This window comes from Neolamprologus multifasciatus, chromosome 11, assembly GCF_963576455.1.
Source record: "Neolamprologus multifasciatus chromosome 11, fNeoMul1.2, whole genome shotgun sequence".
In the NCBI taxonomy this organism is placed as follows: domain Eukaryota; kingdom Metazoa; phylum Chordata; class Actinopteri; order Cichliformes; family Cichlidae; genus Neolamprologus; species Neolamprologus multifasciatus.
In genome coordinates this window covers 31195570-31220461 of record NC_140449.1, presented here as the reverse complement: position 1 = coordinate 31220461, position 24892 = coordinate 31195570, and the positions used below count along the sequence as shown (strand labels likewise).

Sequence of the window (24892 nt, the reverse complement as noted above, 5' to 3'; positions counted from 1 at the left end):
AGAAATTAGTGTGTCAAACAAAGAAAGTAAAATTGGATTTTTCCAAGAAACAAAAAGGGAAGGTCCAAAAGCAAACACCTGAAGGATTTTCCAGTCTCACCTCTTCACAGAATTTTATATCCACCGATTTGCCATCGCTGCGAACGCAGTCAAGCATCCGGGTTTTGATGCCGCCGCCACAGACAGCGTTTGGACTCAGCTGACACGTACTCCAGTCTGAAGAGAAACAAAACATATTCACAATTTTACTAGTTTTAACATTAAAATTACTAACACAAATATTGAGAATCACCGCTGAAGACGGTACTGCTCTTTGTGCCTACGAACAGCAATTTGCCATGACCCCCTTTGAAGAAGTCACCTTATACCCAGTGGCATACCTCGTCCTAGTGTTTGGAATGCCCAGTGGCAGTCCTGTTATATAAATACCACCTGCAACGTAAGCTGGATTTTCTTGCATTGTCAAAATGAGGATCTTCAACTTGAAATTCAGAAGTTAAATCTGCCAAGAAAGGCAGGCGAGCAGAAGCCAAAAGCCAAAAACTTGCTTGTAAAACAAGCTGTGAGCTGCCATGTTGGTTCATGTCAAGAAGTTGGCTCCAAAGGGTTCTCTTTAGACAGTTCAGGGTGTTAGGAGTGAAGCTCGAAAATGACAGTCTAGTCCTGGAAGAGAAATTTGTATGTGCAACAGTGAGAATGCAGAAGTGCTACAGGATGCTCCTGATCTGATGGCTGTTGATGGTTTGTTCATGGTGAACGGTTACATTTGGGCCTGCTGAATAGCATGCTTGGAGTATTCGACACAATGCAGATTCTAAGGATGGTAGTGATTCTAACACAGGTCCTGATGTTTGTTTGTGCAACTTCATTTTCAATGCTGACTCCAGGCACATTTTTTCTGTGCTGCAGCAACAGCCCGGGAACTTCTTGTACTTTGTAGTGATGCCCAGCACAATGTTTTTTTTAATACTACCAGGATTTATTTTCACACAGTACATGTAGCCTGGGACATAATCGGAAAAGTCGTATAGAGAAACAATCTCGCTTTGTTCCTTTTTCTTTATCGCACTCACAAAATGGAAAATGTCAAGCTTTCGGAGCAACAATGGCTCTCTCACAGAAAATATAAATAAAACCAGATAATAAGTTGAATAAATATGCAAAGACTTGGCATCTGCTGTGGTTTAAATAACTAATTTCAGTTTGTTTTCTGCAAATAACTGAAAATAAACACTGTTGAATAATCCAGCACAAAGACAGCACTGCAACGTTGCCCTGAAAGTTATGAGTGCAACTCTACAAAAGGCTCAACAGCACTGGCAGTAAAACAAAGAGCTGTTCTAAAGCTTCAACAAACAAATCAAGCATGGCATCCAGATCTTTAAGGAAACTAAATAAGTTCTGAAATATGATCTGAATAGATATGATTTGCACTGAAAGCATTAAACGTGCTATTTAATTGAACTGAGACTGTGTTCTCCCAAATGTGTCAAAGTTGGATTATTCCATTATGCAAATTCTTTCTAAAGTTGATTACTTTTATTATAGCGTACCACATCAACTTGAATAGTTCTTCTTTGATTCTCAAGTGAATTCTTGAGAAAGTCTTCATTTAAGTCCTCAATTTGTAATTTTTGCCACTTGGAGGCAGCAGGAAACGATCACAGATGCTGCGAATCAACAGTAGCATTTATTTAGAGTTACATTAGTTACATTTGTTGACAAAACCACAATTTTTTACAAATCATTTTAGCACAGTTTCTATGGGCTCAAAATGTGGTCATAAATATTTTGTACTTGTAAATCAGTTTTGTACTTGTAAATCAGGATTTGTATGTGTAAAAAGAATTTGTGTGTGCGTAAAAAAGAATTTGTGTGTGGACTTAGCCAAAAAAAAACCCTGCAAGTTACAAGTACGAATTTTGACCCTATTTTTCTTCCTTTCATCTGATTGTAACAATGTAACAATCCAATCAGAGAACAGATGGGTTTGGCTGTTGGAGGGGCACTTTTTTTGAACTGCAGGTCCTTGAAGGGTAATACAGTTTGAAGCTGGAGGATCTCTATATAAATATCCGATAGCAGTTAGGTCCCCTAACTTTCAGCAGCTGTTGAAAGGATAAAGTTGTGGTATGTCAGTGGTTGGAAATACCATTATTACTTTAGGATTAGTTTAACACAAAGTCAGGGCTGACCCGGGACCATTGCTGTGAGTCACAGTGCGCAGCATAAAAGTCCTTACACATTGGACGCAGGATGTGCTGCTAATGCTAACTAAAAGCAAAGGATCCAGAATTTGTTGCTGGCTGCTGAGCTCTGTGGGTTTTTGCAGCAGCTCTACCTGCACTAGATGCACCTGCTCCTTGTTGTTTCTATCTCTGACTTTATGTCCTCTACAAGAGTTTCTGTTTTTTTTGTTAGTTCTTCAAATGTTCAATAAAAACATGTATGCTAATTCATAACGAAGAAAGCTTTGTAATGAAGACTGTCATTTCCAAAACACTGCCCGCCCCCACACCGCGGTCCGCAGCGCTGTTGAAAAGGCTGTGGAAGTCCCTGTATTAAACACATAGACCTGAGACACAAAAATCACCAAACTCGGACGACCACAGGCTGTTTTCCTTCGTGGTGATGAAGGAAAACGCTGGGTTGGCATGTAAAAGGGCATTTATTCCCTTCAAAGACCTGCAGTTCAAAAAAAGCACCCCTCCGACAGCCAAACCCATCTGTTCTCTGATTGGATTGTTACATTTGTGATTGACATGACATTGACCAATCAGATGAAAGGAAGAAAAATAGGGTCAAAATTCGTACTTGTAACTTGCAGGGTTTGTTTTGGCTAAGTCCACACACAAATCTTTTTTTACACACACAAATTCTTTTTACACATACAAATCCTGATTTACAAGTACAAAATATTTATGACCACATTTTGAGCCCATAAATTTCATTTTACAAATGACTTAAAGAAAATTCTGGCTGTTTAGTACATTTGCCTGCTAGGTGCTAGCTCTGTGGTTCTGCAGATTTTCAAAGGCTTTTTTGGCACCAAAAACAGCTGCTCAGTCTGCAAATAAAACCTTGATGTGAGCTCTCTGAGTGCACAAACACAGTTGGAGGCTGGATACCAAAATAATGAGCTGAAAGATGCTAAATGCTCCGAATAACTGAGAGGAACTGCTAAGTTGGGTGATAAGGATCTGCGGGTTTGTGACAGGAAACAGCGCTTACTTGATTAATGATTATTTAAAATAGTTAATTCTAGCGTTCTAGATGAATACAGAATTCTGGATAAATTCCAGTCTGGTTTTCGTAGAGCACACTCTACTGAAACTGCACTTATTAGAGTCTCCAGTGACATCCTGATGAATTATGATGCTCTGTCCTGCTGATGTTGGACCTGACGCCTGCCTTTGATACTGTTGACCATCACATTTTGCTAGATAGGCTGAGACATTGCGTGAGTATATCAGGGTCTGCTTTGGACTGGTTGACATTTGCCAAACCTTCTATCAGGAACCTTGGTGTAACTTTTGACTCAGCTCTGACTTTGGACACTCATGCTAATTTATTGGTTTGCTCCTGTTTTTAAATAAAAAATATTGCTAAGCTGAGTCCCACTGTTTCACGCTCAGAACTAGAAATGGTCATCCATGCATTTGTCTCATCTCGTTTGGATTATTGCAATTCTTTGTTCACTTGTTTAAGTAAAGCCTTTGTGGATCATTTGCAAGTCGTTCAGAACGCTGCCGCAAAGCTTCTCACCAAATCTTCTAAATACTCCCACGCTACACTCCTGCTGATCCAGTTGCACTGGCTCCCCATAAAATTCAGAACCAACTTCAAGATTTTGACTTTGACATTCAGGGCTCTGCATGGACAAGCACCAACCTATATCAGAGATCTTTTACATCAGTACATCCCCAGCAAGTCCCTGAGGTCATGTGATCAGGGCTTGCTGGTCGTCCAGCATACGAGGCTGAAAACCAAAGGTGATAGGGCGTTTGTAACTGTGGCCCCCAGACTCTAGAACTCCCTTCCTTTAAGCCTGAGATCTGTGGACTCAGTGGTTTCATTTAAAAAAACAGCTAAAAACCTAAAAATCTTTTTAAACTTGCTTTTGGTTGATTTCTGCTTTTATGTTTTAGCTTTTCATTCTGTCTTGAAAGGTGCTATACAAATAAAACTTTACTTACTTAATTAATATAGTTATTAAATAGCAGCGTTCACTAATCCTGGCATCAAGTGCGCTGTGTTTTACAGCATTAAATGACCCTCACAATACAACTGTTATCTGCCTGCTTTGAGAGCACATAACTTTACCACATATCAAATATTTGCCAGCGTTCAGCAGGTTGCAGCTGTTGATTTTACCACCCTGAGTGCGCGCAGAGCTGAAAGGCAGGTGAGAGGGTGTCATGATTTAGATGAGAGCAGGAAGCGAAAAGAAGAGGAGGAAGCATTGAAGTCACAAGAAACCAGCCTTTCACAAGTGTTCTGCCTCTGTACTTGGATGTATTTTCAGTTCAAGCGGGATGATGTGGAGGGGACAAAACACAAGGAGACGCTGTTTAGAAGTGTTCGAATGCCTCAGCTGTCACGAAGTCTTTACACTTCACAGAGAATAAATCCCAAACAGTGAGAAACAACCGTAGTGTGTCTTCGGCTTTTTATGGGGGAGCACACAAAAATGCAGTCGCTTTATGTCGTCTCATTCCTCTCTGAAAGTTGCTTACCTTAAGCTTTTATACAGTACGCTCATACACAGAGTCTCCCAGCAAGGACAAGAACAAGGCTTTTTATATAAAACATCAATTAATTGGTAGATTTTTTTGATATGACGTATTGACACAATGCGACACGATCAAGTTAATTACCAGCTCCACTGCTGACACACTAAAATTTCCCAGCCATCAGAGAACAGAAACTACATAGACCTTTTAGGATACACATGCCAAGCATATAAATGAACCATTTGAAGCTGCCAGATGACTCAGCAGAGCAGTGCGCACGCCTTGTACTTGCCACACTGTAAGTTTGACTTCAGCTCATTACCTTTGTGGCATTACATTCTTCGTCTCCTTCTGCCACCTCTTTAAAAATAATCAGTGTGGCTTTGTTGTATTTCTGGAGTCTTTATAGCTTCTGGCTGTTGAAGATGACTTTTAATAACAGATGCCTGCAAAGAGGTCATTTAAGATTTCTAACGTCTCACTTATATCCAATAAATCTGGCTGACATCATTGTCTTTTTATGGCGGCATTGTGTTGTGTGGCCATTTGGTCTGATTTGAGTCGCCTCCTTTGAAAAATAAGCAGAATTTAAAAGCTGCTTCAATACAATTTCAGTCCAATAAATATGAACAGAAAAATCCAAAGATTTAGGAAGCAGAACTTGGCACCCTGAGAAAATGATTTCTGTGAAGGGAAAAAGCAGCATTTTATTCCAGACTTGGGGTTTCACTGCCTTTAAACAACCACAGTGCTGCTTAAAAAAAAGAAGAAGGAAAAAGAAAAAAACTTGCAACAACGGGGAGGCTGAGGTATCACTCACGAAGAGCGCCGTGCGATGAGCGGCTGTTTTTAGCTGCAGTGAGCTCGTTTGCAAGCTCAACTCGGGAAATTGTGTCTCCTTCTGCTGAGGAGCTTTGTGGCACTCTGGGGACTGGAAATAGGGAGATCGCAACAAGAAAGACTGACAGTAAGAGACGGAGAGAAAGGCAGCAAGAAAAGGAGAGAAACGTTGCAGGAAGGAGCAGCTTGGATGATCTCTGCATCGACAATGGAAAAAGAATACCCAATAATAATTTCTGCTCATATATTAAGTACATATACCCCAGGATACCTGCATGCCACTGTGAACTCAGCAGTTGGGATAATATGTCACCTCTTCCAAAGAGCAGAGGGAGCAGGAGGGTGGGCTTCCAAACTAAGTGAGTGCCAAACTCTGCTTTTATTCGCTTCTATTGAAATTGTTTCTTACAGTTTCCAAAAAGAAACATTAATGCATAACCTCAGTGACATGTGAGGTGGAGCTGTGATGTCCCGAGGATTCGAGGGGGAGGCTCGGGTAGGCTGCCAGCTCAAATCTATTTGGGAAATCTTTCTGTTTACAGTTAATCAGAAATGTTTTCTGTTCTAAGCAGTCGCGCACAGAGGTGCCACTGAGCAAGGCATTTAACCACAGTGGCCTGCAGCCAACTGGTTTACTTGTACTCTTCCAGGCTTTAATGGTTGTAGCTGCAGAGAAATCAAACATAATGTGTGCCTATTCAACCTCCCTGTGCAAACCGGCGCTAAAGAGATAAACAAGCAACCAACAAATAGCCGGCTTTTAGAGACGAACATTGTGAAGACCAGCTGTGAGCTGGACTAAAAACAGTCCTATTAACGTTACATTGCCATTATACAAGGTTTTGATAAGACCCCGCATGGTCTGCAATTATCCTACTAGAATGAAACAAAAGCGATAAGGATAATGAAAAAAAGAAAATAGATGAGTTGTTTATTGATCGCTCGTCCCGCGAGGGGCTCAATCTGAAATGGATGCTGCATTTTAAGGCTTACATTTAAGGGGCTGATTTTCATGTCACTGATTTGGTTCACAGCACTGACAGCAGCCCCAAAAATCACACAAGCAGCAGCAGTGCTGCCATTTTCAGGAAATACGTGATGATACCGACTGCCAGGGGGCCACAATCCCCGTGTTAATCATCCTCATCCACTTGGAAATGTAGTGAAATAACACAGACAAACCTAAAAAGGCCAGAATACTTCTTTTTACTTCTCACAGTAAGGACTTGTTGATTAATAGCACTTTGAGACATCTCTACTATTTTAAGGAACTCCTGCATCACCATGCCACCACGCAGTTACATCACCATGGCGTTGTTAAACATTCACATATTAACTGAACATTAACACTGGTTACATGTATCATCGCCACAGCAACTTCCGGTGTGAGACACCCACCAAATTCCTGAACATGCATGAACATGAATTTTATTTATACAGCACCAAATGACAACAACAGTTGCCTCTCAGCGCTTTATATACTAAGGTAAAGACGCTAAAATAATACTAAGAAAACAGCGAAAACTCCAACAATCAGATGATCCCCTATGAGCAAGTGTTTTGGCAACAGTGGGGAAAAAGAACACCAGGCTCAGGGAGGGGCAGCCATCTGCGTGAGGGGAGGAAGACACAGGAAGTCACAAACCTGCTCTTTGTATGTGGCTTGGAAGGAGTCTAAATAAAAGATACGGAAAAAAACAGCTATTAGCAGTTCGTCTGGGCTGGCTTTTATAGTCTGGAAGGCTCAAGTGAGCCAGGACCTTCTCCAAGACAATGTGTGGAGCGTCATGCTGTTCTGAGCCATAAAAACATATTGTACAATCACAATACTCAAGGAGCAAACACAACATGACTGCAGCAACTACAACAGAACATTAACAGTCCCAAGAGTCGGTGCCTTTCCTGCCATGAACTGTCTGTAAGACGCTTTTCTTTCTCCACCTGATTATTGTTAAAAAACAGCTGCTATTAGCTGATGATTGTTTCTCTTTTATATCAGCACATCCTTTTTGGGGAGATTTAGTGTGCCATTTTAAACCAACCAATGAGTGTGGGTTAGGCTATAAACCTGGGCTTCCTTTTACCTGTGATGTTGTAGAAGTAGTTGAAACAGTTGAGGTTAAGGCTGCAGGGTTCCTTTTCGGTCGTGTCTGGACACTCTCTTCCCACGCTGGGGGGTCGAATGGTGTATGCTGACCGCACTCGATAGTTACTTCTGGTACAGGGCTGGAACAGAGACTTCCCATTAAAAACCTGAGCCATTAGAATGCATAAATGATTAAACAGGCCATATTGCAGCGAGTGATAAGAAGTGAATGGAGGCATATCCTTGACCCGGAACAAAGTCATAGCGTTCCTGCAGCCATGGTGTTCATGTGTTTTGATGATTGAAGGCACTAAATGTGTTAGAATTATTTATGAAGTTATTGGGCCGCGGTTCATTTAAAATGTTAATGTCAAGATGTTCTCCGATGGCTTTCCTACGCCTGGAGGAATGCCTTTAAATAAGACTCTTTCTTTCCCAAAATGTGGAATTCGATGTGTTTTGTTCCAGCAGGAGTTGACAGAAGGGCTGAAACAGATATTCTGCTGGAATGGTAAATCACCAGACTCTACACGGTCGTTGCTCGCAGAGAAGAGAGTTGGGGGAGAAAATGACAGCCTTTTGAATAACTCCATTGCTGGCATGATGAATAAAACATGTGAGAGGCCCTGCTGGTGCCACTGCAGACTCCACGTCGAGACTGGAATTGTGGGAAGATGGTGCGCGTCAAGCACTTTGGGAGAGAATGGGGTGTGATTAACAATGGCCAGGGTGCTGCTGTGAGAACAGCGGGTGAAACCAGAGCAGTTAAAGCGGCTTTTTACCATCAAACGGAGGTGTCGGGCGGAGGAGTTGAACAGGATGTTCTGACACCTTTGGAAGTTTTTGCAAAAAGAATGAACATTGCGTGTGTGCTGCAGCATGTAGGTGTGTGCTGATTGCAGGGGCCGCTGTCTTTTTACAGATCTGAAGTCACTGTGGAATAGGAAACTGTCTCAGCTGTAGACCAATATCAGTTATATCTAATTTACCATAACTTTTTTACAGTGATGTAATTTTTTACAAACTGAATTTGTGGTCTTGTGTAAGACTATTTTTGGTTGTCTGCCAAATCATGTTCACAAATTAGCTGCAATATTTTTAGCTTCAGCTTTTATGTTTGCTGCTACATTACTGCTGAAATATATCCAGGTGTGTGTGTGTGTGTGTGCGTGTGTGTGTGTGTGTGTGTGTGTGTGTGTGTGTGGCTCTACATGCTCCCGAATCTTTATCATAAATCACGTTCCCTCCCTGCTGAATGCACAGTGAGTGCAGTGTAATATAGGTGATATATAAGCCATTTTTCTCCTTCTTCCCAGTTCATATATCTCTTTTATTCCTCCTCGGTGGATGAGAAATAACCTGTTGACAAAGATTCACACACTGCTCACAATGATACAGTGCAGCCACGCTTTGAATTCCTGAACCTCAGAAAATTTTTTCCAACAAGAAAAACACATCAGTGGACTTCACAGAAATCTGCCATATCTGCTCTGTGCCAGACAGCTGAGCTGCTGCTTTCTGATGTGGGTTCAGCTCTCACCAGGGTGCAGCGACTCCAGGGGCCCCAGTCGCTGAGGACACAGTCCTCAGGGCAGGGCAGCCGGCTTTCCCTGGCCCCCAAGGGCATCTCCTCCGGGTCGCACAGGTAGTCCTCGACGGGCTCAGACGGGCCGTCAATTGTGTTGAGCATGCACCTGTGGGATCGGGCAAGAAACACCCAGAGTTTGACCTTGTTTTAGCAATTCTGCTGTCGTGGTGCAAAGAAAGAAATAGTCAGACAGTGTGTTTTAACTGGACAGGGAGCTGGCAGGTACATGAAGTACCTGACAACCTATGTGCTTCTCACACGGCAAGGTGTATCCCCCAGAGTAGGTGAGGTCAGGTCTATAAAAAAAGTCTAGTTTCACCTTTATTTTAACTTTTATTGTAAGTTTTAACAAAAATATTTTTTACAATAAGTAAAAAGTAAATTGTTTTTTTCAATTAAACCACAACCTGGATTTCCTCAACGACCTCGGTCAGAGTATTTTATTTAAATTGCAGCTCGTTACACCCCAGTAGGCCATTTACAGTATTAATTTCACCTGCTCTAAGGAGGGACAACTCAGCTGAGGTCATTAGCATTTTTACTCACTCTGACTGTACATTAGCCGCTCTAGCAGCTTAATGGACCACCAACAATCATGCTAAGATGCCAGGTTGGTTATTATCAGGACTGTATATGTTGATATCTTTTCAAGCAGAGCTGCTCCCACGTATGTGTGTTTCAATCCACTGTTTTTAGGATGCTTTTGTTTTGAGTAATTCAATCTACTTCATCAGCTGATCAGTACCAGATAATGATTTTCCAAAAACAGAAAATGTGCATATGTTTGTGTACTTTAATGGTGTGCCATAGGAACACCAAATATCGAATAATTGAATTAAGAAGAGCAGCATCAATTAGTGGAGTTGTAATTATTTCAACTCTAATAGACACAAAATAAAATTCAGTCAGTAAAAATAAGATTTTTTAAATCTGCAATGATTTTAACAGGTGTTATGGTTGCGAGGGGCCTCTATGCTATCATTATGTCCAACTCCAGTCCTCGAGAGCTACCGTCCTGCAGCTTTTACATGCATCTTTGTTCCGACACACTTGAATCAAATGAATGGCTTATTATCAGGCCTTTGTCAAACTTGATGGCATGCTGAAGAGGTAATCCAACCATTTGATTCAGCTATATTGGAGCAGGGATGCATCTAAAAGCTGCAGGACAGTAGCTCTCGAGGACTGGAGTTGGACACCCCTGCATTAAGCTTTGTATAAGTAATGAGAGCCTCATATGGAACAGAGCATCAGTGACAACATATAACACACTGAATAAGTCAGGCATAGAATGAAAGGAGGAGCTGGAAGGTTTGTGGGCTGCAAAGTGGCTTGCATAGCAACTGTAGCCACTCCAGTGCGGCTTAAATAAAAAACCCTATATGAGATTTGCTGTGAAGCACAAACAGCTGAGTCATCAGTTAATGCTGGCTGCAGCTGATATCTGCTGATCTGCCAGGATTGAGGCTTAGCTTAACTTTGTGGCCTGCCTGAATAAATGCCATGCTCAATTACAATAAAAATGTTTTGGTAAACACTGAAAACAAATAAGCAAAGCCACAATGGCAGGCAATCTGACAAATACCTGACTCTTCTGGTCTGGACACCTTCTCCACAGTTTTCTTTCAAATCCACGTTGCTGACTTTCCACACACTCCACGGCTCGGCCACCCACACGTACTGTTTGCAGTCACTCTGACACGGCACCACCTCGTACACCTGAGAAAAATAACAAACACTCTGAAGTTGATAGAGCAGCAAATCAAACGTAGCGGATTGCAGTTTCTTTTCTAAACTTTTTTGCTGCAGGCAAAGTCTCAGAGGCTAACAAATATGATCCTCGTGGTCAAAATGAAAAAAGTCGCCTCTACAAATATATTTATTTTTTTAATATTTCATCTTAGCCATGCAAGTTTGTCAGATGAGGTTTGCCTAATACACTGTGATTCTTTAGCTCAGCTCTCTGAGGTTTAACTCAGCCAACGAGATTATTTCTGCCCCCAGAGAAGCTTTGCCACTGAGAAATGTCTGCAAAAATAAAACTCAAGTCTCCTATAGGACCTTGTTTAGCTACATTCATGACATTGTGAGTGTGTACATTTATCTGTCAGTGACCTACTGACACAGGTGACACTGTGAGTACGTTACAATTAGCTGAGGAGAGCAGCTCTTACCTGGGCCTGTAGCAATGAGTCACATCCAGCGAGCATCGGGTTGGATTAAAAGGAGACAGATGGATTAATGAGCAGATGCCAACTGTTCATACAGTGCAAAACCTATGATTAATGCAACATTCAAGAGTTCATAATCAGAAAAGCCTGTGGCATAAATACCTGTGTGAACTTAGCAGATTCACACACACTGCCAGGCGTACTTGCTGATACTCTAAGGCCTGGAAAGCATTTCATTTGAGCAAATCATAGAACCTTAAGGAATCAACTGGCACATTTGGGGGCATTAATTCAGTGGATGGGATCCATTTATAGCACCCGTTGCTTTTTGCAGTGTCGCTGCTCAGAAAAAAAATGACTGCAGCAATAATGAGTGGAAGGTAAGAGAAAGCTCTGCAGACTCAAGTTTATTGTCATAAATAATTAATTTATTTCTTTCTCTCTAGTGCTGGATATGTATAATGTGCAGCATACTTGTAATAACTACAGATATATTGTAGCACAGCTCATAAATATTAAACAATGGTGAGCTGAAAAGAGCTTCAGCTTTGACTTTAATCTCCTGCTCAGCCACCAGCTCGCATGTCTTAGCGCGTAGATCAGTTTCGCTGTCAGTACCTGGTTGATGTGGTCCAGTTTAGGACACGGCCGACCTCCGTTGTAAGGCTTCTCCCGAAGCCATTTGGAGCGAACTTTGACTCCGCTCCCACAGGACTTGCTGCAGCGTGACCAGTTGGACCATTCACTGAGTTTACAGTCTGAAGGGCAGGGGATGATGCACGCCTCTTCAATATAACCTGAAAGGAGGTGAAAAACAGGCGTTTTTGTTGGTTTTTTTATAGCGCAGATTCTACTCTAAGGTTTGTGACCTGTAAACTTAAATGGATGAACACTGTGACCTGAGAGTTAGCTACAGACATCAGAAGAAAATCCAAAAACACCGCTGTGCTGCTTTCTCATGCATTTTCAATAAATTATTGGAGCGCACAGTATCGTCTCTTACTAATTATTTCATGAGGAAAAAGCATTCACCAGAAAATTGATTCACAAGAAATTTGCTTTGAAATAAAAACCTTTGTTCTTTCTGCCTCCCACCAGCAGGATCTAAGCCTCACAGGTTGGAAATGACTGCTTTAGAGAAAAATACCCAGCGTCCTGGTTGTTGAACCCGTTGTTTTCTTCATCTAGTGCAAAGCCACATTTGTTCCATGTAACATTTCAATTTTATTTAAAAGGTGTAAAAGTCCTGTAAACTATTAACCAATACTTTACAAACTAATCTAAATGCATTTATTGATTTTCAGCCAAGTGGAATAAAAACAGGGTCCATATTCAAAGGCCTCATTTTTTGCTCCATTACTGACAAGTGAAAAGAAAAACTCCCAAAGCAGTCAGTCCATCTTCCCACAGCTCACAGAGTCTTGACACCATCAGCAGGGTGGTGCTTTTTTGGATCTTTCTACATCTCAGTTGTGATCTCCTCTGTTTTGACCTCCACACAGAGGTCAAGTTTCAGTCAAATATGATGAAATATTTCTACACTCCTGGCTTTGTGTATTGAAACTTTCTCTACAGATTTCTTTTCCTTGCTCAGAAACAGTCTGTTTAGTGCATCAAGTACATTTTGTAGGCTTATGCAACAGCACTGGTCTGCAAATCAGTTTAGCCTTTGATTAAGAAAATCAATGAGGTGAATGAGCTAGTAAAGTGGACTGTCTCACCGGATGCTTAAGCGCTTCCTGTTTCTAATGTGAGCTTCTCCAGGATGCTTTTATTTTCAGCGAGACATGTGGTGCTACGCTGATGATGGGCTTGCTGAGAACACACTTCCCACGATTCAAGAGGAATCCCACACAGGCCAGTCACTCCTCACAAATCAATGTTGTCAAGTGGAGTCGTTTTCTTGCTTTTTCTAACCTGGGAAAAGTCTTGCTGTTCCCTTCGCGCTTCACACTGACATACTGAGCTGCCGGGTACAACAACACCTGACCACTGAGCTCTGTGGGATCTCTGTGCTGTTAGTAATTCTCCATTCTGTCAGATTTTCTGTATTGGTCCAACAACTGAGCAAACAATGTCTCAGGCTCAAAGCCCAAGCTAAGGTTTAGGCTAACACAGCTCAGCTCAGGCAGAGCGGTCTGGTGGTGTGACCATGTGCTGGTAAGAAGACTGAGCCTAGTCTGAGTAATACATTTATATGTTTAGGGCAGAAAAACACTGCAGAGGTTTATATTTAAGTTTATCTCTGATGGGCAGAGCCATGGTTAAAAGGACAATCACAACCATCAACTCTGAAATTTGACTGGCCTACACCCTCAAAGACTGCTGTGATATCAGTGCAACCATGGGCAGAAATTACAGAGGGAACAAAAGGGAACAGATGCCCTTTTTTCAGGGAAAACAGTTTTGTCCTCTTCAGTGCATCGTTATAAATATATGATATTGATTATAGTATAATAATATGTATTGAAAGCTCTTGAATGGTTGGGTGGGTCTCACTAGTAGCACCAGGAGAACAATCTGGAATAAAATTAAGTTGAATTAATATGGTAAATGGTAAATGGACTGATTCTTATATAGCGCTTTTCTACTCTCTCGGAGCACTCAAAGCGCTCTATACAACATGCCACATTCACCCAATCACACCCATTCTCACAAGCACTTTATCTATACTTAGTGCTATCTAAATGCATTCACACACATTCATACTCCGATGGACGCATCGGAGAGCAACTTGGGGTTAGTATCTTGCCCAAGGATACTTGACATGCAGACTGGAGGAGCCAAGGATCGAACCACCAACCTTCCGATCAGTAGGTGACCTGCTCCACCTCCTGAGCTACAGCCACCCCAAAGAAATATGATTTTTCTTTGCCACAAAGTGATGTGTTGATTGATAAATATTGTAGGATTTATGAGTTTATATTTCCAGTGGTGCATGCTAGAAACATTTTATTAAATAATTAGCTGCAAGTGCTAAAAATGGACCTGAAACAAAGCTTGTGTGGACGGGAGAAATCTGGGTATGGCATTATTTGGTTTTTGATGCGATGCAAATGCTGGCATAAATACAGACTTAGTATTGCTTAAAACAGCTAAGGAACATCCAGACCAGTGCCGCCACAGGCAGTAGCCAAATGGATTGTTAGACTTTAATCACGGGGTTTTAAACTTGGCTCGACTGGAGAGGACAGTTGAAGGGTGATCGTGCCACCCAGTCTGCTGGACCAGAACAGAGCAGTACGTTTTCTTAAAGCTAATAAGATTAGAAAATAAAAGTCTTTTTAATCCAGTCAGATCTAGAGTTCTGGCAGCACTTTGGCAACAACTACAGTAAATACACAGTGATCTCGTCCATACACATACACACAGTCGTGTCTCCGTGGAGCTGCATTCGTTTAATAAAGCCCATCTCTAAATGTAACCATAACTATTACTTGCATACTCTGCACTTAGCCTTACCCAAACACTAACGCACATCTTTCCTAAAAATTAAATGATTTATGTAACAGGAACTTGCTTTTAGTCTCCATATGCAACTGTGCAAACAGATTTAGGTCCCCACAACATGAGTAATACCTGTACACACGCACACACAGACACACACAGACACACACACACACAGACACACACACACACACACACACACACAGACCTTTCCCTTTGGTGTCTCTGAGCCCAGATCAGCATCTCTACATCCACACCTTGCTGAGTAAAGCCTGGCCTCTAAAACAGCTCCATTACCTTCGACCTCCACTTCAGTCCAGTCAGGTCATTCTAAAATCACTCACACTATCACTTGGAGGTTCACCCTGTATAAAAGCCACAGCACCTGTGCCTGCAGTTCACTTGTAATTCAACTGATATAAACTTGTTAGGTGTCTTGTCTCCTCTGCGAAGCCTTTGGGCTGAGGCCAGGAAGGAGATCACTCCTGCTGCCTTTGCAAGTCAACTTAGGTACAGCCAGACACATGCTCTCACTGCAGTCTCCAAAGCAGCCGGAGCTGTAGAAAGCTTCCTTAGCTGGTAAAAACAAAATGATACAGTCTTACTAATCATATGCTTAAATCTCCTTATAATAATTTGTATATGCAACAAACTATCTAAAAGATTAGTCAAGCTTTGTGGAAAGATAAAAAATATTTTGTAGCCTGCAAGAATGTAACAGTTGAATTAAAATGACATTAAACTGTACTTTGCCAGTTCTCAAATTTCACAATGCCTTCTGAGATTAGTGTCTTCATCTGGTCCTGAGTCTAGTGGCATTTTGCATATATAACCACCTGACTGTTTGTTTTTTTTTACTTATCTGGATAAGTAGGTGGATGTTAGCAAATTACAGATGCGCAGAATGGAACTGACAACACAGCTCCACCCCCCAATCCAAGGACTTCCCTCTATACACAACTACTATCATCACTGTGCAATACTTAGGCTACGTCCACACGTAAACGGGTATTTTTGAAAACTGAGATTTTCCGTTTTCGTTTTAAAAAATAATCCCGTCCACACGTAAAGGCAGAAATGAAGGAAAACGCTGCTAGGAACATGCCAAAGCAACAGGTGGCGCTATATTCCTAACCGTGTAGAAATGTTGGCCAATCAGAAGTCTAGAAGCCTCGGTGGGAAAAAAGTAAACAAAGCTGGGGCATAGAAGCAGAACCGAGTCGTATGTGTGAAGGGACAGTAACTGTGTGTGTATATGTAAGCATTTAAACAGTGCAGAGAACAATTAACAGTAACAGTATTGTAGAAATTCATTTCACCGAAACAATAACGTGGCGCACAGTGTGACGTCAAAAAAGGCGCACACCTTTGACGCTTCGTTTTCTCCGTTTTTCTCGTCCACACGTAAATGCAAAAACTGAGTTTTCAAAAATATCCACCCTGGCTGGAGTTTTTAAAAATCTCAGTTTTCAGTGACCAAAAACGCCGTTTACGTGTAGACGAAAGGTGCAAACGCATAGAAAAATCTGCGTTTTCAAAAATACCCGGGTACGTGTGGACATAGCCTAAATTTACACGTAATAACCCACACTGTAAATATAAAACACTATTAATTTATTTATTTTTCTGATTTGTCTATTTGTACATTTTATATTGTTGAATACTGTTCATATGTATATAGTGTATATAGAGATGCTCTGTATCCCATTGTACATGTATATAGTGACAATAAAGGCATTCTATTCTATTCTATTCTATTCTTAAAGCTTCAGAGTCCCACTAAAGTTGTTTTCACATTGGTCTGTTCTCAAATGACAAATGCTAAATTAAAAAGTATATGTAGATGCTCAATTAGAAGACAACCATATATGTCTAGATTTACTGAAAGGGCCAATTAGAGCGTTGACACAATTATAAAAAGGTGCAGATGTGAGTGGAAAGTGGTTTAACAGCAACACGCTTGTTCTTTTAAACAGATGCAGTCTTTGTTTCGATAATTGCCAAAACAATCAACCAAGAGCAGCACAAATGAGCAGAAGTGACGTGGGTGGGAATACTTCACACGTGCATAGTGTGTTATATTTAACCTAAAAAAGATAATATAGTATAAGCATAGCTTTTATATGTTAATAAGGTTAATGCAGCTGTGCCATGTGGGCAAATATGCACATTGATCTTACATTTCCTGCATGTAGTGTGATGCTGAAAGCATTTACTACAGTCAAAGGGAAGAATCTGACAAACAACAAGAAGGACAGTCGATAAATTTAAAGCTTCTGCAAAATCCTGAATAAGTGACAGGTCACACATACATCCATAGTTGTCATGCATTTTATAAACCCCACCTCCATTGCTCTAGGTTAAACTCCACCCAGTTGTGTTATGATTTGGGACGGGAATGCTTTAGCACCCAGCTCACGGCTGTGAACTGTCCCCCAAGCTCATTCTAATAACAGCTATCACATTCGTGGTAAGTGTGGACGAGGTAGGATATCGGTTTTCTTCTCGTTGTGTAAGTAAAAGATTCATTAAAACATTTAAACATTCTCCTCTCCAAATTCTGCAGTGTGAAAGGAAAACTGCGGCACATACATATGCAATGAGGACAGCCACAAGAGTAACTGAGTCCACATGTTTCCTTTGCTAAATTTTTACTGTGCCTTTTTAATGAGTCACAGCAGTAGTTTTTGCACCAGTGCACACCCTCCCAGGGTGTGCTCACAACTGCAAAGTTAATGAAACTTTTTTGTAAATTTAACAATATTTTTGGTTGTTTTGACAAATATTATAATAATAATCAAATACAATAAAAACAACAAAAAGAGGAAACTATTCTATTGTAAATATAGCACAGATAGAAAGACACATTAAGTTAAATGCTGCTGGGCTAAAGTGAACACAACGGATAATAACGAGACTTTATCAAAAGATGATTTTCTGTTTGCATCACTTATTTTGTCCATCTGGTCAGGAATAAAGTCCAGGTTATTCATCAGCTAGGCATTTGAAACCACATTTCATCTCCCTGATGGCTGTCCTGCGAGACTTTAGATGCACGTTTTGGCTCTAGGGACCACCCAACATTACTGCCTGTTATGCCCCTCTGCTCCACAATCCTCCTCAAGGTAATAGAGACAGCCTAATCCCTAGATGCTCTGAAAAACAACCGTATACGCTTTAGGCTCAGGTAGGGGCACAGAGGGGAACAACAGCAGTGGCCATTAGGCCAGAAGGACTCGCTGATGTTTTTTACTAAAATGATCAAACATTGACCTTTGTCCTCAAACCTTCAGGAGAAGGTCTTGCCTTTATGACTTCCCCCAATGATTGCATCCCCCCCTCCCCCTTTACCACAGTGCTACAGTGCCGAGCCATCCTGTAATATGATGAGGCCAAGGCCCCATGAGCCATCCCGTAATATTATGAGGTTAAGGCTCCCTGAGCCACCCTGTAATATTAAGTCACAGTGAAGGTCAAAGCATCATGGGTTGTTGATAGCAGCAGAGATAAGAAATATGAGTAACGCTGAGCACATCAGAGATGAGAGATTTTCCCCTTCTGTGTCATCATCTTTGGCGTAGTTTAATGTTACTTACCTATACAGCTTTGTGTGTATGGTTTGAGAAGGCTGTTGGTTTTTTGTTTTGTTTTGTTTAACCTCTTAAGCCCCAAGGGGGTTTCAGAGCTTCCTGCTCGAAAATGTAATGCCCAAATTTAATTGATTATTTCTCTGCAATTACAAACTCTGTCCTTACAATCTTGGTATCAAAATAAAGCTAACACTTGGGAAATTTCATCAGAGGTGTAAATACTGAAGCAGATATTACTGTGTCAAAGTTACTGAGACTGGAACACAGAAAAAGTAAGTAGATTTTATCCTCGCCTAATTATTTTTTTTAATTTTTAGCATATAACCCTTTGAAAAATATGCCTCAGATCACATTTGGTTCCAGAAATTCCGTAACCAACATATAGACATCATCTGTGCAAAGACTCATGTTTCTAAAGTGAAACAGTGAAAAATTACAGCCCTGTCAATACATGAATATCCAGACGTTGTACAAAAATTTCCAATTTTGGCACACAATTGGACACCATGCCAGTTGATTTTTTTAGGTATTAAAGAGCAGAAATTAATAAATTTTATTAACAGGCCTAAAATGCTTTTTTTTTTTTAAATATATTTTTGAAGAATTAACCACACATTTACATGGCAACGGCCCTTTTCTGCAGCATATAGAGCGTTTGATTGGCCTCTGGCCCTTTAAACTCCGAGGGGCTGTAACTTTGGTTTCTTTTGGTCAATTTGCATGATTGACACCTCTTTTTAATCATTTGAGCCAATAGATTCACAGTGACAATGACACGTTCACGTCACTTCAACCAATCAGACGTTGTGATGCCAAAACCCACGTGGGCCCAAATTTACTGCATGTGGCGTCTGTCCAGTCACGTGTCTGTAGGTGGGTCTAAAATGGAGGTTGTTGATGGAAATCTGCTCTGATGCGGCTAGGTAGGCATGGTGACTACTGTTAGTCACGTGGCTACCGGCTACCGGCGAACATACCGGAGGAAATCTGGATGGTAAGCCAATTTCTGTCTTAGCGCATTTGCGCCGCTGTGTGTTTTTGTGGTCTTCTTTTGCGGCTCATTCAGTGAATTTTGGTCTGATCGTGGTGAAACTTGGTGTGTGGAGTCAGTGATAGCTCTGGAAGCTAACCAGCCCATCTTTAGCCGGTTACACGAAGTCTGAAGAATTTCTGGTTCGGTTTTGTTTGTTTAGCGGACTTCTGCGCATTTACGTAACTGCTCGTTTAATCACGGCTTGTTTTCGGTGTGTTTGGTGGTTGTAGAAATGGTTTATATGACATTTTAGCTGAGATTAAGTTACACCAAACAGATGATCTGCTGTTGAGAAAATAAGAAATTCATACACACAAACACTGTTTGCAGTAATTTTCCATCAAAGTGAAGAGTTTAAAGACATGAGTGGTGGCTGAAATTCTAAAACAGGAATGGTCGATTTCTTGACAGGACATAAGAGTGGACAGGAGAGATGAGGAAAGGACGTGCCGGAAATGGCCTGGGGTAGACTCGCCAAAACCAGTAAGTTATGCTGGTGCATGAGAAAAGCCAGGCCTAAAGATCTAGGCCTAAAATTCAGTCAGCGAGCCCCTTAAAAATCACAGGTCTGCATTCCCCAACTGGTTGGTGAGTAGCTGCTAGAGGTTGCCGGCAGTTGCTTGCAAAGAAGCGTACGGAGCTGCACCAGAATGCTCCATGCGATTACTCTTTCCTAGCAGATTGCTGTGGTCGTGTGTAGTTTGCCTGGAAGATGTCAACTTGTCTGCCAATATTCATCAACTGCTTGGTGAGCTGCAGGGAAAAGTGTGTCTTTTCTGTGTTGGCGGTAAGGCACAAGAGCCACCTGAAATATCAAAATCTCATAGCAACCAAAGCGGTCAGGATTTCGGTGCAGCATCCCCTTTGTGATATATTTCACCTAGCAACATTAAGCAAACACTCGCCAACATTTTACCCTAGCAACCTGTGGTTTCCAGGTGGTGCCAACTGGTCTCTAAGTCTGCATGACTGAAGCCTTAATATAGTGTTCACTCTCACTGACTTTTGCTGTTATTTATGGCTGTGTTATTCATTTTCTCCCTCTTTCATCACATGTGTGCTTCAAGTGTGAGAATTGGTCATTTAAACCACTTGAAGCTGCATTTATTCAGGTCATCAACAATATACTGTACCTGCCAGGCAGAGATGGGTATATTGTTGATGACCTGTAATCCGATTACTTTTTTCAAGTAATGAGTAAAGTAAGGGATTACTATTGCAAAAACGGTAATTAGATTACCGTTACTTTCCCGTAGGAACGCTGCGTTACTGCGTTACTAAAACCGTGATTTTTTTGCAAGAATGTCTCATGACAGTGACGTAAGCGAGTGCTACGTTTGTGACAACAGCTGTGTGCAGATCAACAATGGATCATATATCGAGTGCGGAGAGAGTATGAGCGTGCAGCGTTTAAAGTGTGGAAGTACTGACCTTACTTTAAGTTTGATTCCGTAAAAAGTGACAAAAACATTAGTGTCCGTTGTGCGTGGGAAGAAAACTTCTTTTTACAGCGAAAAAAACCCCTAAACTTCCGAGCAAGCACCAAGTGCGCAACGACGTAATGGGAAATTCACAGAGAAACTCGCGGATTCTTCCACTGACCGCTGCAGCACACCTGCACCAGGGTAAACCTCCGCCTACCCCACTCCTGCTTTACAGGTGAAAATAGAGCAACAGGACCGCTAGTCTTTGACTTTATTTATTTTCTGCTGTGTTTTACTTGCATCTATTTGAAAGACTGAGTGTAAACACACAAAAAATATTTTATTTTATGTGCTGGAATGTGCAGAAAATAGGTTTAAATATTAAACAAATTTCTTTGAGTCAGTGAATGTTGCATATAATTAATTTTTGCTTGATGCATAAAATTAAAAGATTAAAACTAATAAAACAAGTTTTAAAAAGAGACTTTTCCATTTGATTACATTTTATATGATGGATTATGCAGAAAAAGTAGAATTGGGCTGAAAGATCTATCACTTTATCACCTATTCAGGTTGTAAATTGTGTTTTTAAAAAGTAACTAAGTAACTAAGTAATTAATTACTTTTGAAAATAAGTAATCAGTAAAGTAACGGATTACTTTTTGGGGGAAGTAATCAGTAATTAGTTACTGATTACTTTTTTCAAGTAACTTGACCAACACTGCTGCCAGAAGATGAATGGTTGTTGAAAAAAAATGCAAGAAAACACAAATGCCTACAGCAATTGAAAAGATGAAAAGTTTCCAACAGAACAAATAAGCAGAGTGAGTGGTTTAACTTTTTACCCCCTCAGATAAAAGATGAATCTCCGACCTCCAAAGGGAGGATCAAAGGAGTCGGGAAACACCGATGCAATGAAACAAGCCAAAGGATGAGAACTGCTCATCCAAGATTCCCAACAATTCACCTGCCAATTGTGTCCTCTGTCTATTAGAGAACTCCTTTTGTGGTTGACTGGATTATTGCTGAACACTACGAGAATCATGAATCTTTCATTTGGATGCATCTTTTGCTGCTGATTGCTCCATCCCTGCTGTCAAGGTTGACTTTTTAATTGGCTAAAAACATAAGCCTATATAATAAGATATAATATAATAATCCTCACAGGGTTGCTTGCTGTGCCTGTGTCAAAACCTCAGAATAACAGCTTATTGAAAACAAGTGGTGCTAAAGCAGAGTGAGTGTTATCTTCTCTTATGCAAAATTATTTTCACAGAGGAATAAGACAATCTGAAAAGTGTGCAGAGCCACAAAGCTTGAAATAACGTCCACATTTAATGATAACCCCCTTTTTTTCTGGTGATGTCTGTGTAATAAAGAGATAAAGGGAGCACAGTTTGCCTGATCGACATCATAGCCGGGGGCATCGTGTCAGCTGCGGAGACGTGGAAGGACCACGTGTCTCCTCCTCCATCAAGATTAAAAGTGATGATGGTAAAGATGGAGAGAATGGCTGAGAAATTGGGAGAGGGAGTTGCAAAGAGAACAGAGGAAGACGGCTGAATGAGGGGAATAAAAGAGATTTAATGATCTCTTTGAGCTTCACATGCACTAATGCCAAGCTTCCTGAATGTGTTGTTGTTTTTCTGTGCACCTCAAGGAATATTCCTTTTTTCTTAGCTCAACAACGCTTAAAGATGAATGCATGGGTACACACGTATGCACTCACAAACATTCACATAGGTGTAAAAATACACAGAATCTGACAAAAGCACACAAACACACAGAGCCCCAGCCTTACCATGCGCTCTTGTCACACCCACACTCAGATTAACTGACGCATATCTGAATCTGTGACTCACACGAGGAGAATAAAACCATGTTTATATATGCACAACACTGATGTATTCATTTGAACATCTCCTGCATTCGATTCCACAGCAATTTCGCATCGAGTTTCTGAGCTGGGATTCTTTGCTTGAAGTGTTTTGGATCTAGGATAAAACCTTACAATGAGGGGACAACTGATTCTGACAGGAGTGTGCCAGAAAAAGGCCTCCTTATGTGAAATTCAGTATTCAGAATGAGTCTTTAGCAGCCATGGGAGGGGTTTTCATATGTGCACAAACAAAATCTTTTGCTTCAGATGAATATTTAACAGAACAAAGTTATTCCTGCATCTGCTACATTCCAGTGCACTACAGTAAACTTCTCACCTGAAACCAAGAAGTAAAGTAAAGAAAAGTCTGATTTTCTACACATTGTGCTCCAACTCAAGACTGAAATCCAGATTTCTGAGAGCTGCCACCAAATTTTAAATGGTATCAAACTGAACTTAACTCCTAAAAAACAACAACAAAATATCCCAGAAAGGTTTCTGTTGCATTGTGTAGACATAAATGGTAGTTGTGGTCAAGTTGTCTAATTCTACAGCAGCACCACTTTTGACAAACAGCATCTCTGCATGGCTGGATTGCACAGAAAACAGTGTCTTCGTTATAAATTAGTTTCAATAAAACTAGCCAGAAAAAATCTTCAGGAATTATGAGACATGGCCTGTGTGCACACATCTGAAATTAACCACAGTTGCGGGAGTAGATGGCGTGGCTCCGTCTGGCACAGCATCACCCACAGCTTGTCACCATTACTGTTAGAGATACATTGAGCCAAAACCCCAATTTATGAGTTCTACCCTGGTTTTAAAGCAAGTTAAATAACTAAAGCCATGTAGAACACAACCATTTAACACAACCATCAGTCTGGTATGGTGCAGCCACTAAACAGGACAGGAGCAGACTGCAGCGGACTGTACGGGCAGCAGAAAGGATCATCGGCGCCCCCCTGCCCTCCATCCAGGATCTGTACCTCTCAAGAACCAGGAAACGGGCAGGGAAAATCATCACAGACCCCTCACACCCTGGACACAGACTTTTTGATCTGCTGCCCTCTGGCAGACGGTACAGAAGCCTGCAGACCAGGACCACCCGACATAGGAACAGTTTCTTTCCCCTCGCCATCTCCCTTCTTAACAGTTGACCTGTCACACTGCTCCCACTGCAACTGCACCTTATGTAAATTCTGTAGTATTCATTCCACCTCATTTCATTCCTGTATTTTATGTATATAAGTTTAGATTAGTTATTTATAGTTGGTTTACACAGCTTTGTGTATGTATGTGTATGTATGTGTAATGTGTGTATATAGATGTGTGTGTGTGTGTGTGTGTGATTTACATTGCTGTGCTTGAGAGCCACCATCTACCGGAACCAAATTCCCTGTATGTGTCTGCACATATACTTGGCCAATAAACACGATTCTGATTCTGATTCTGATTTAATGCTGCACTTCCAGCCACTATAATGCCCACTCTGTGGAATAAACAGAAAGGTCTTCAGTGCAGCCACACATCGCTGCTACAGGTACAGTATACAAGTGTTCAGACTTTTAAAAAATACCCATTTAAAGGAGATTTAGGACGAAACTCATATAATAAACACCTGAAAATGAACAACGTGGTAAAATGAGAGTATATGGTTGAGTTTATGAACATTGCCCAAAGGTGCTACAACCATAAAAAAGCAGTTTATCTAATGAGCCTAGCGCTACTGCTAACTACTTTTAAATATATAAAGACGTCCTAAAAAATGTCAGTTCAACTATAGAGCCAGTTTTATCCTCAGTAGTTCAGCTGATATTTATATACTCTATGATACGTGATCCAAGTGAAATTTGGGACTCATCCAAATATTTTGAAAGGGTCTAAAGCATTATGAGATACATGTAAAATGAACATCCTCCAATTCTTAGGTCTGCCTGGTGAGTGTGTAATACACTGTCCAGCAGCTTATGAGGAGATATGCCAACAAACAAACTACTATCTATGTAATCTGTACCGCACATTTTCCGAGGTTTTCCTTTACAAAAGGAACAAGCTCTGGGACTACACTCCTACACTGACAAACGCACATGCAAGCGTACGC

At 41.0% G+C, this 24892-nt stretch overlaps 1 protein-coding gene and 1 long non-coding RNA gene across 3 annotated transcripts in view; both read right to left on the bottom strand.

Annotated features, from left to right (window-relative positions):
* The window catches only part of thsd7ab (thrombospondin, type I, domain containing 7Ab), a 218367-nt gene that overhangs the window by 42112 nt on the left and 151363 nt on the right, over positions 1–24892 (bottom strand). For both annotated transcript variants that reach the window (XM_085178478.1, XM_085178477.1), the window contains 6 exons: positions 12037–12215; positions 11422–11427; positions 10833–10966; positions 9200–9353; positions 7658–7799; positions 101–216 (listed from right to left, as the gene is read on the bottom strand). In XM_085178478.1, coding sequence (XP_085034604.1) covers positions 101–216; positions 7658–7799; positions 9200–9353; positions 10833–10966; positions 11422–11427; positions 12037–12215 — 731 coding nt within the window. The remainder of the gene's footprint in view (positions 1–100; positions 217–7657; positions 7800–9199; positions 9354–10832; positions 10967–11421; positions 11428–12036; positions 12216–24892) is intronic.
* On the bottom strand, positions 12623–24888 carry LOC146508836 (uncharacterized). The gene is made up of 2 exons (XR_014876999.1): positions 15052–24888; positions 12623–14997 (listed from the first exon to the last, which is right to left on the bottom strand). It is a non-coding gene; the product is annotated as an uncharacterized LOC146508836 (long non-coding RNA).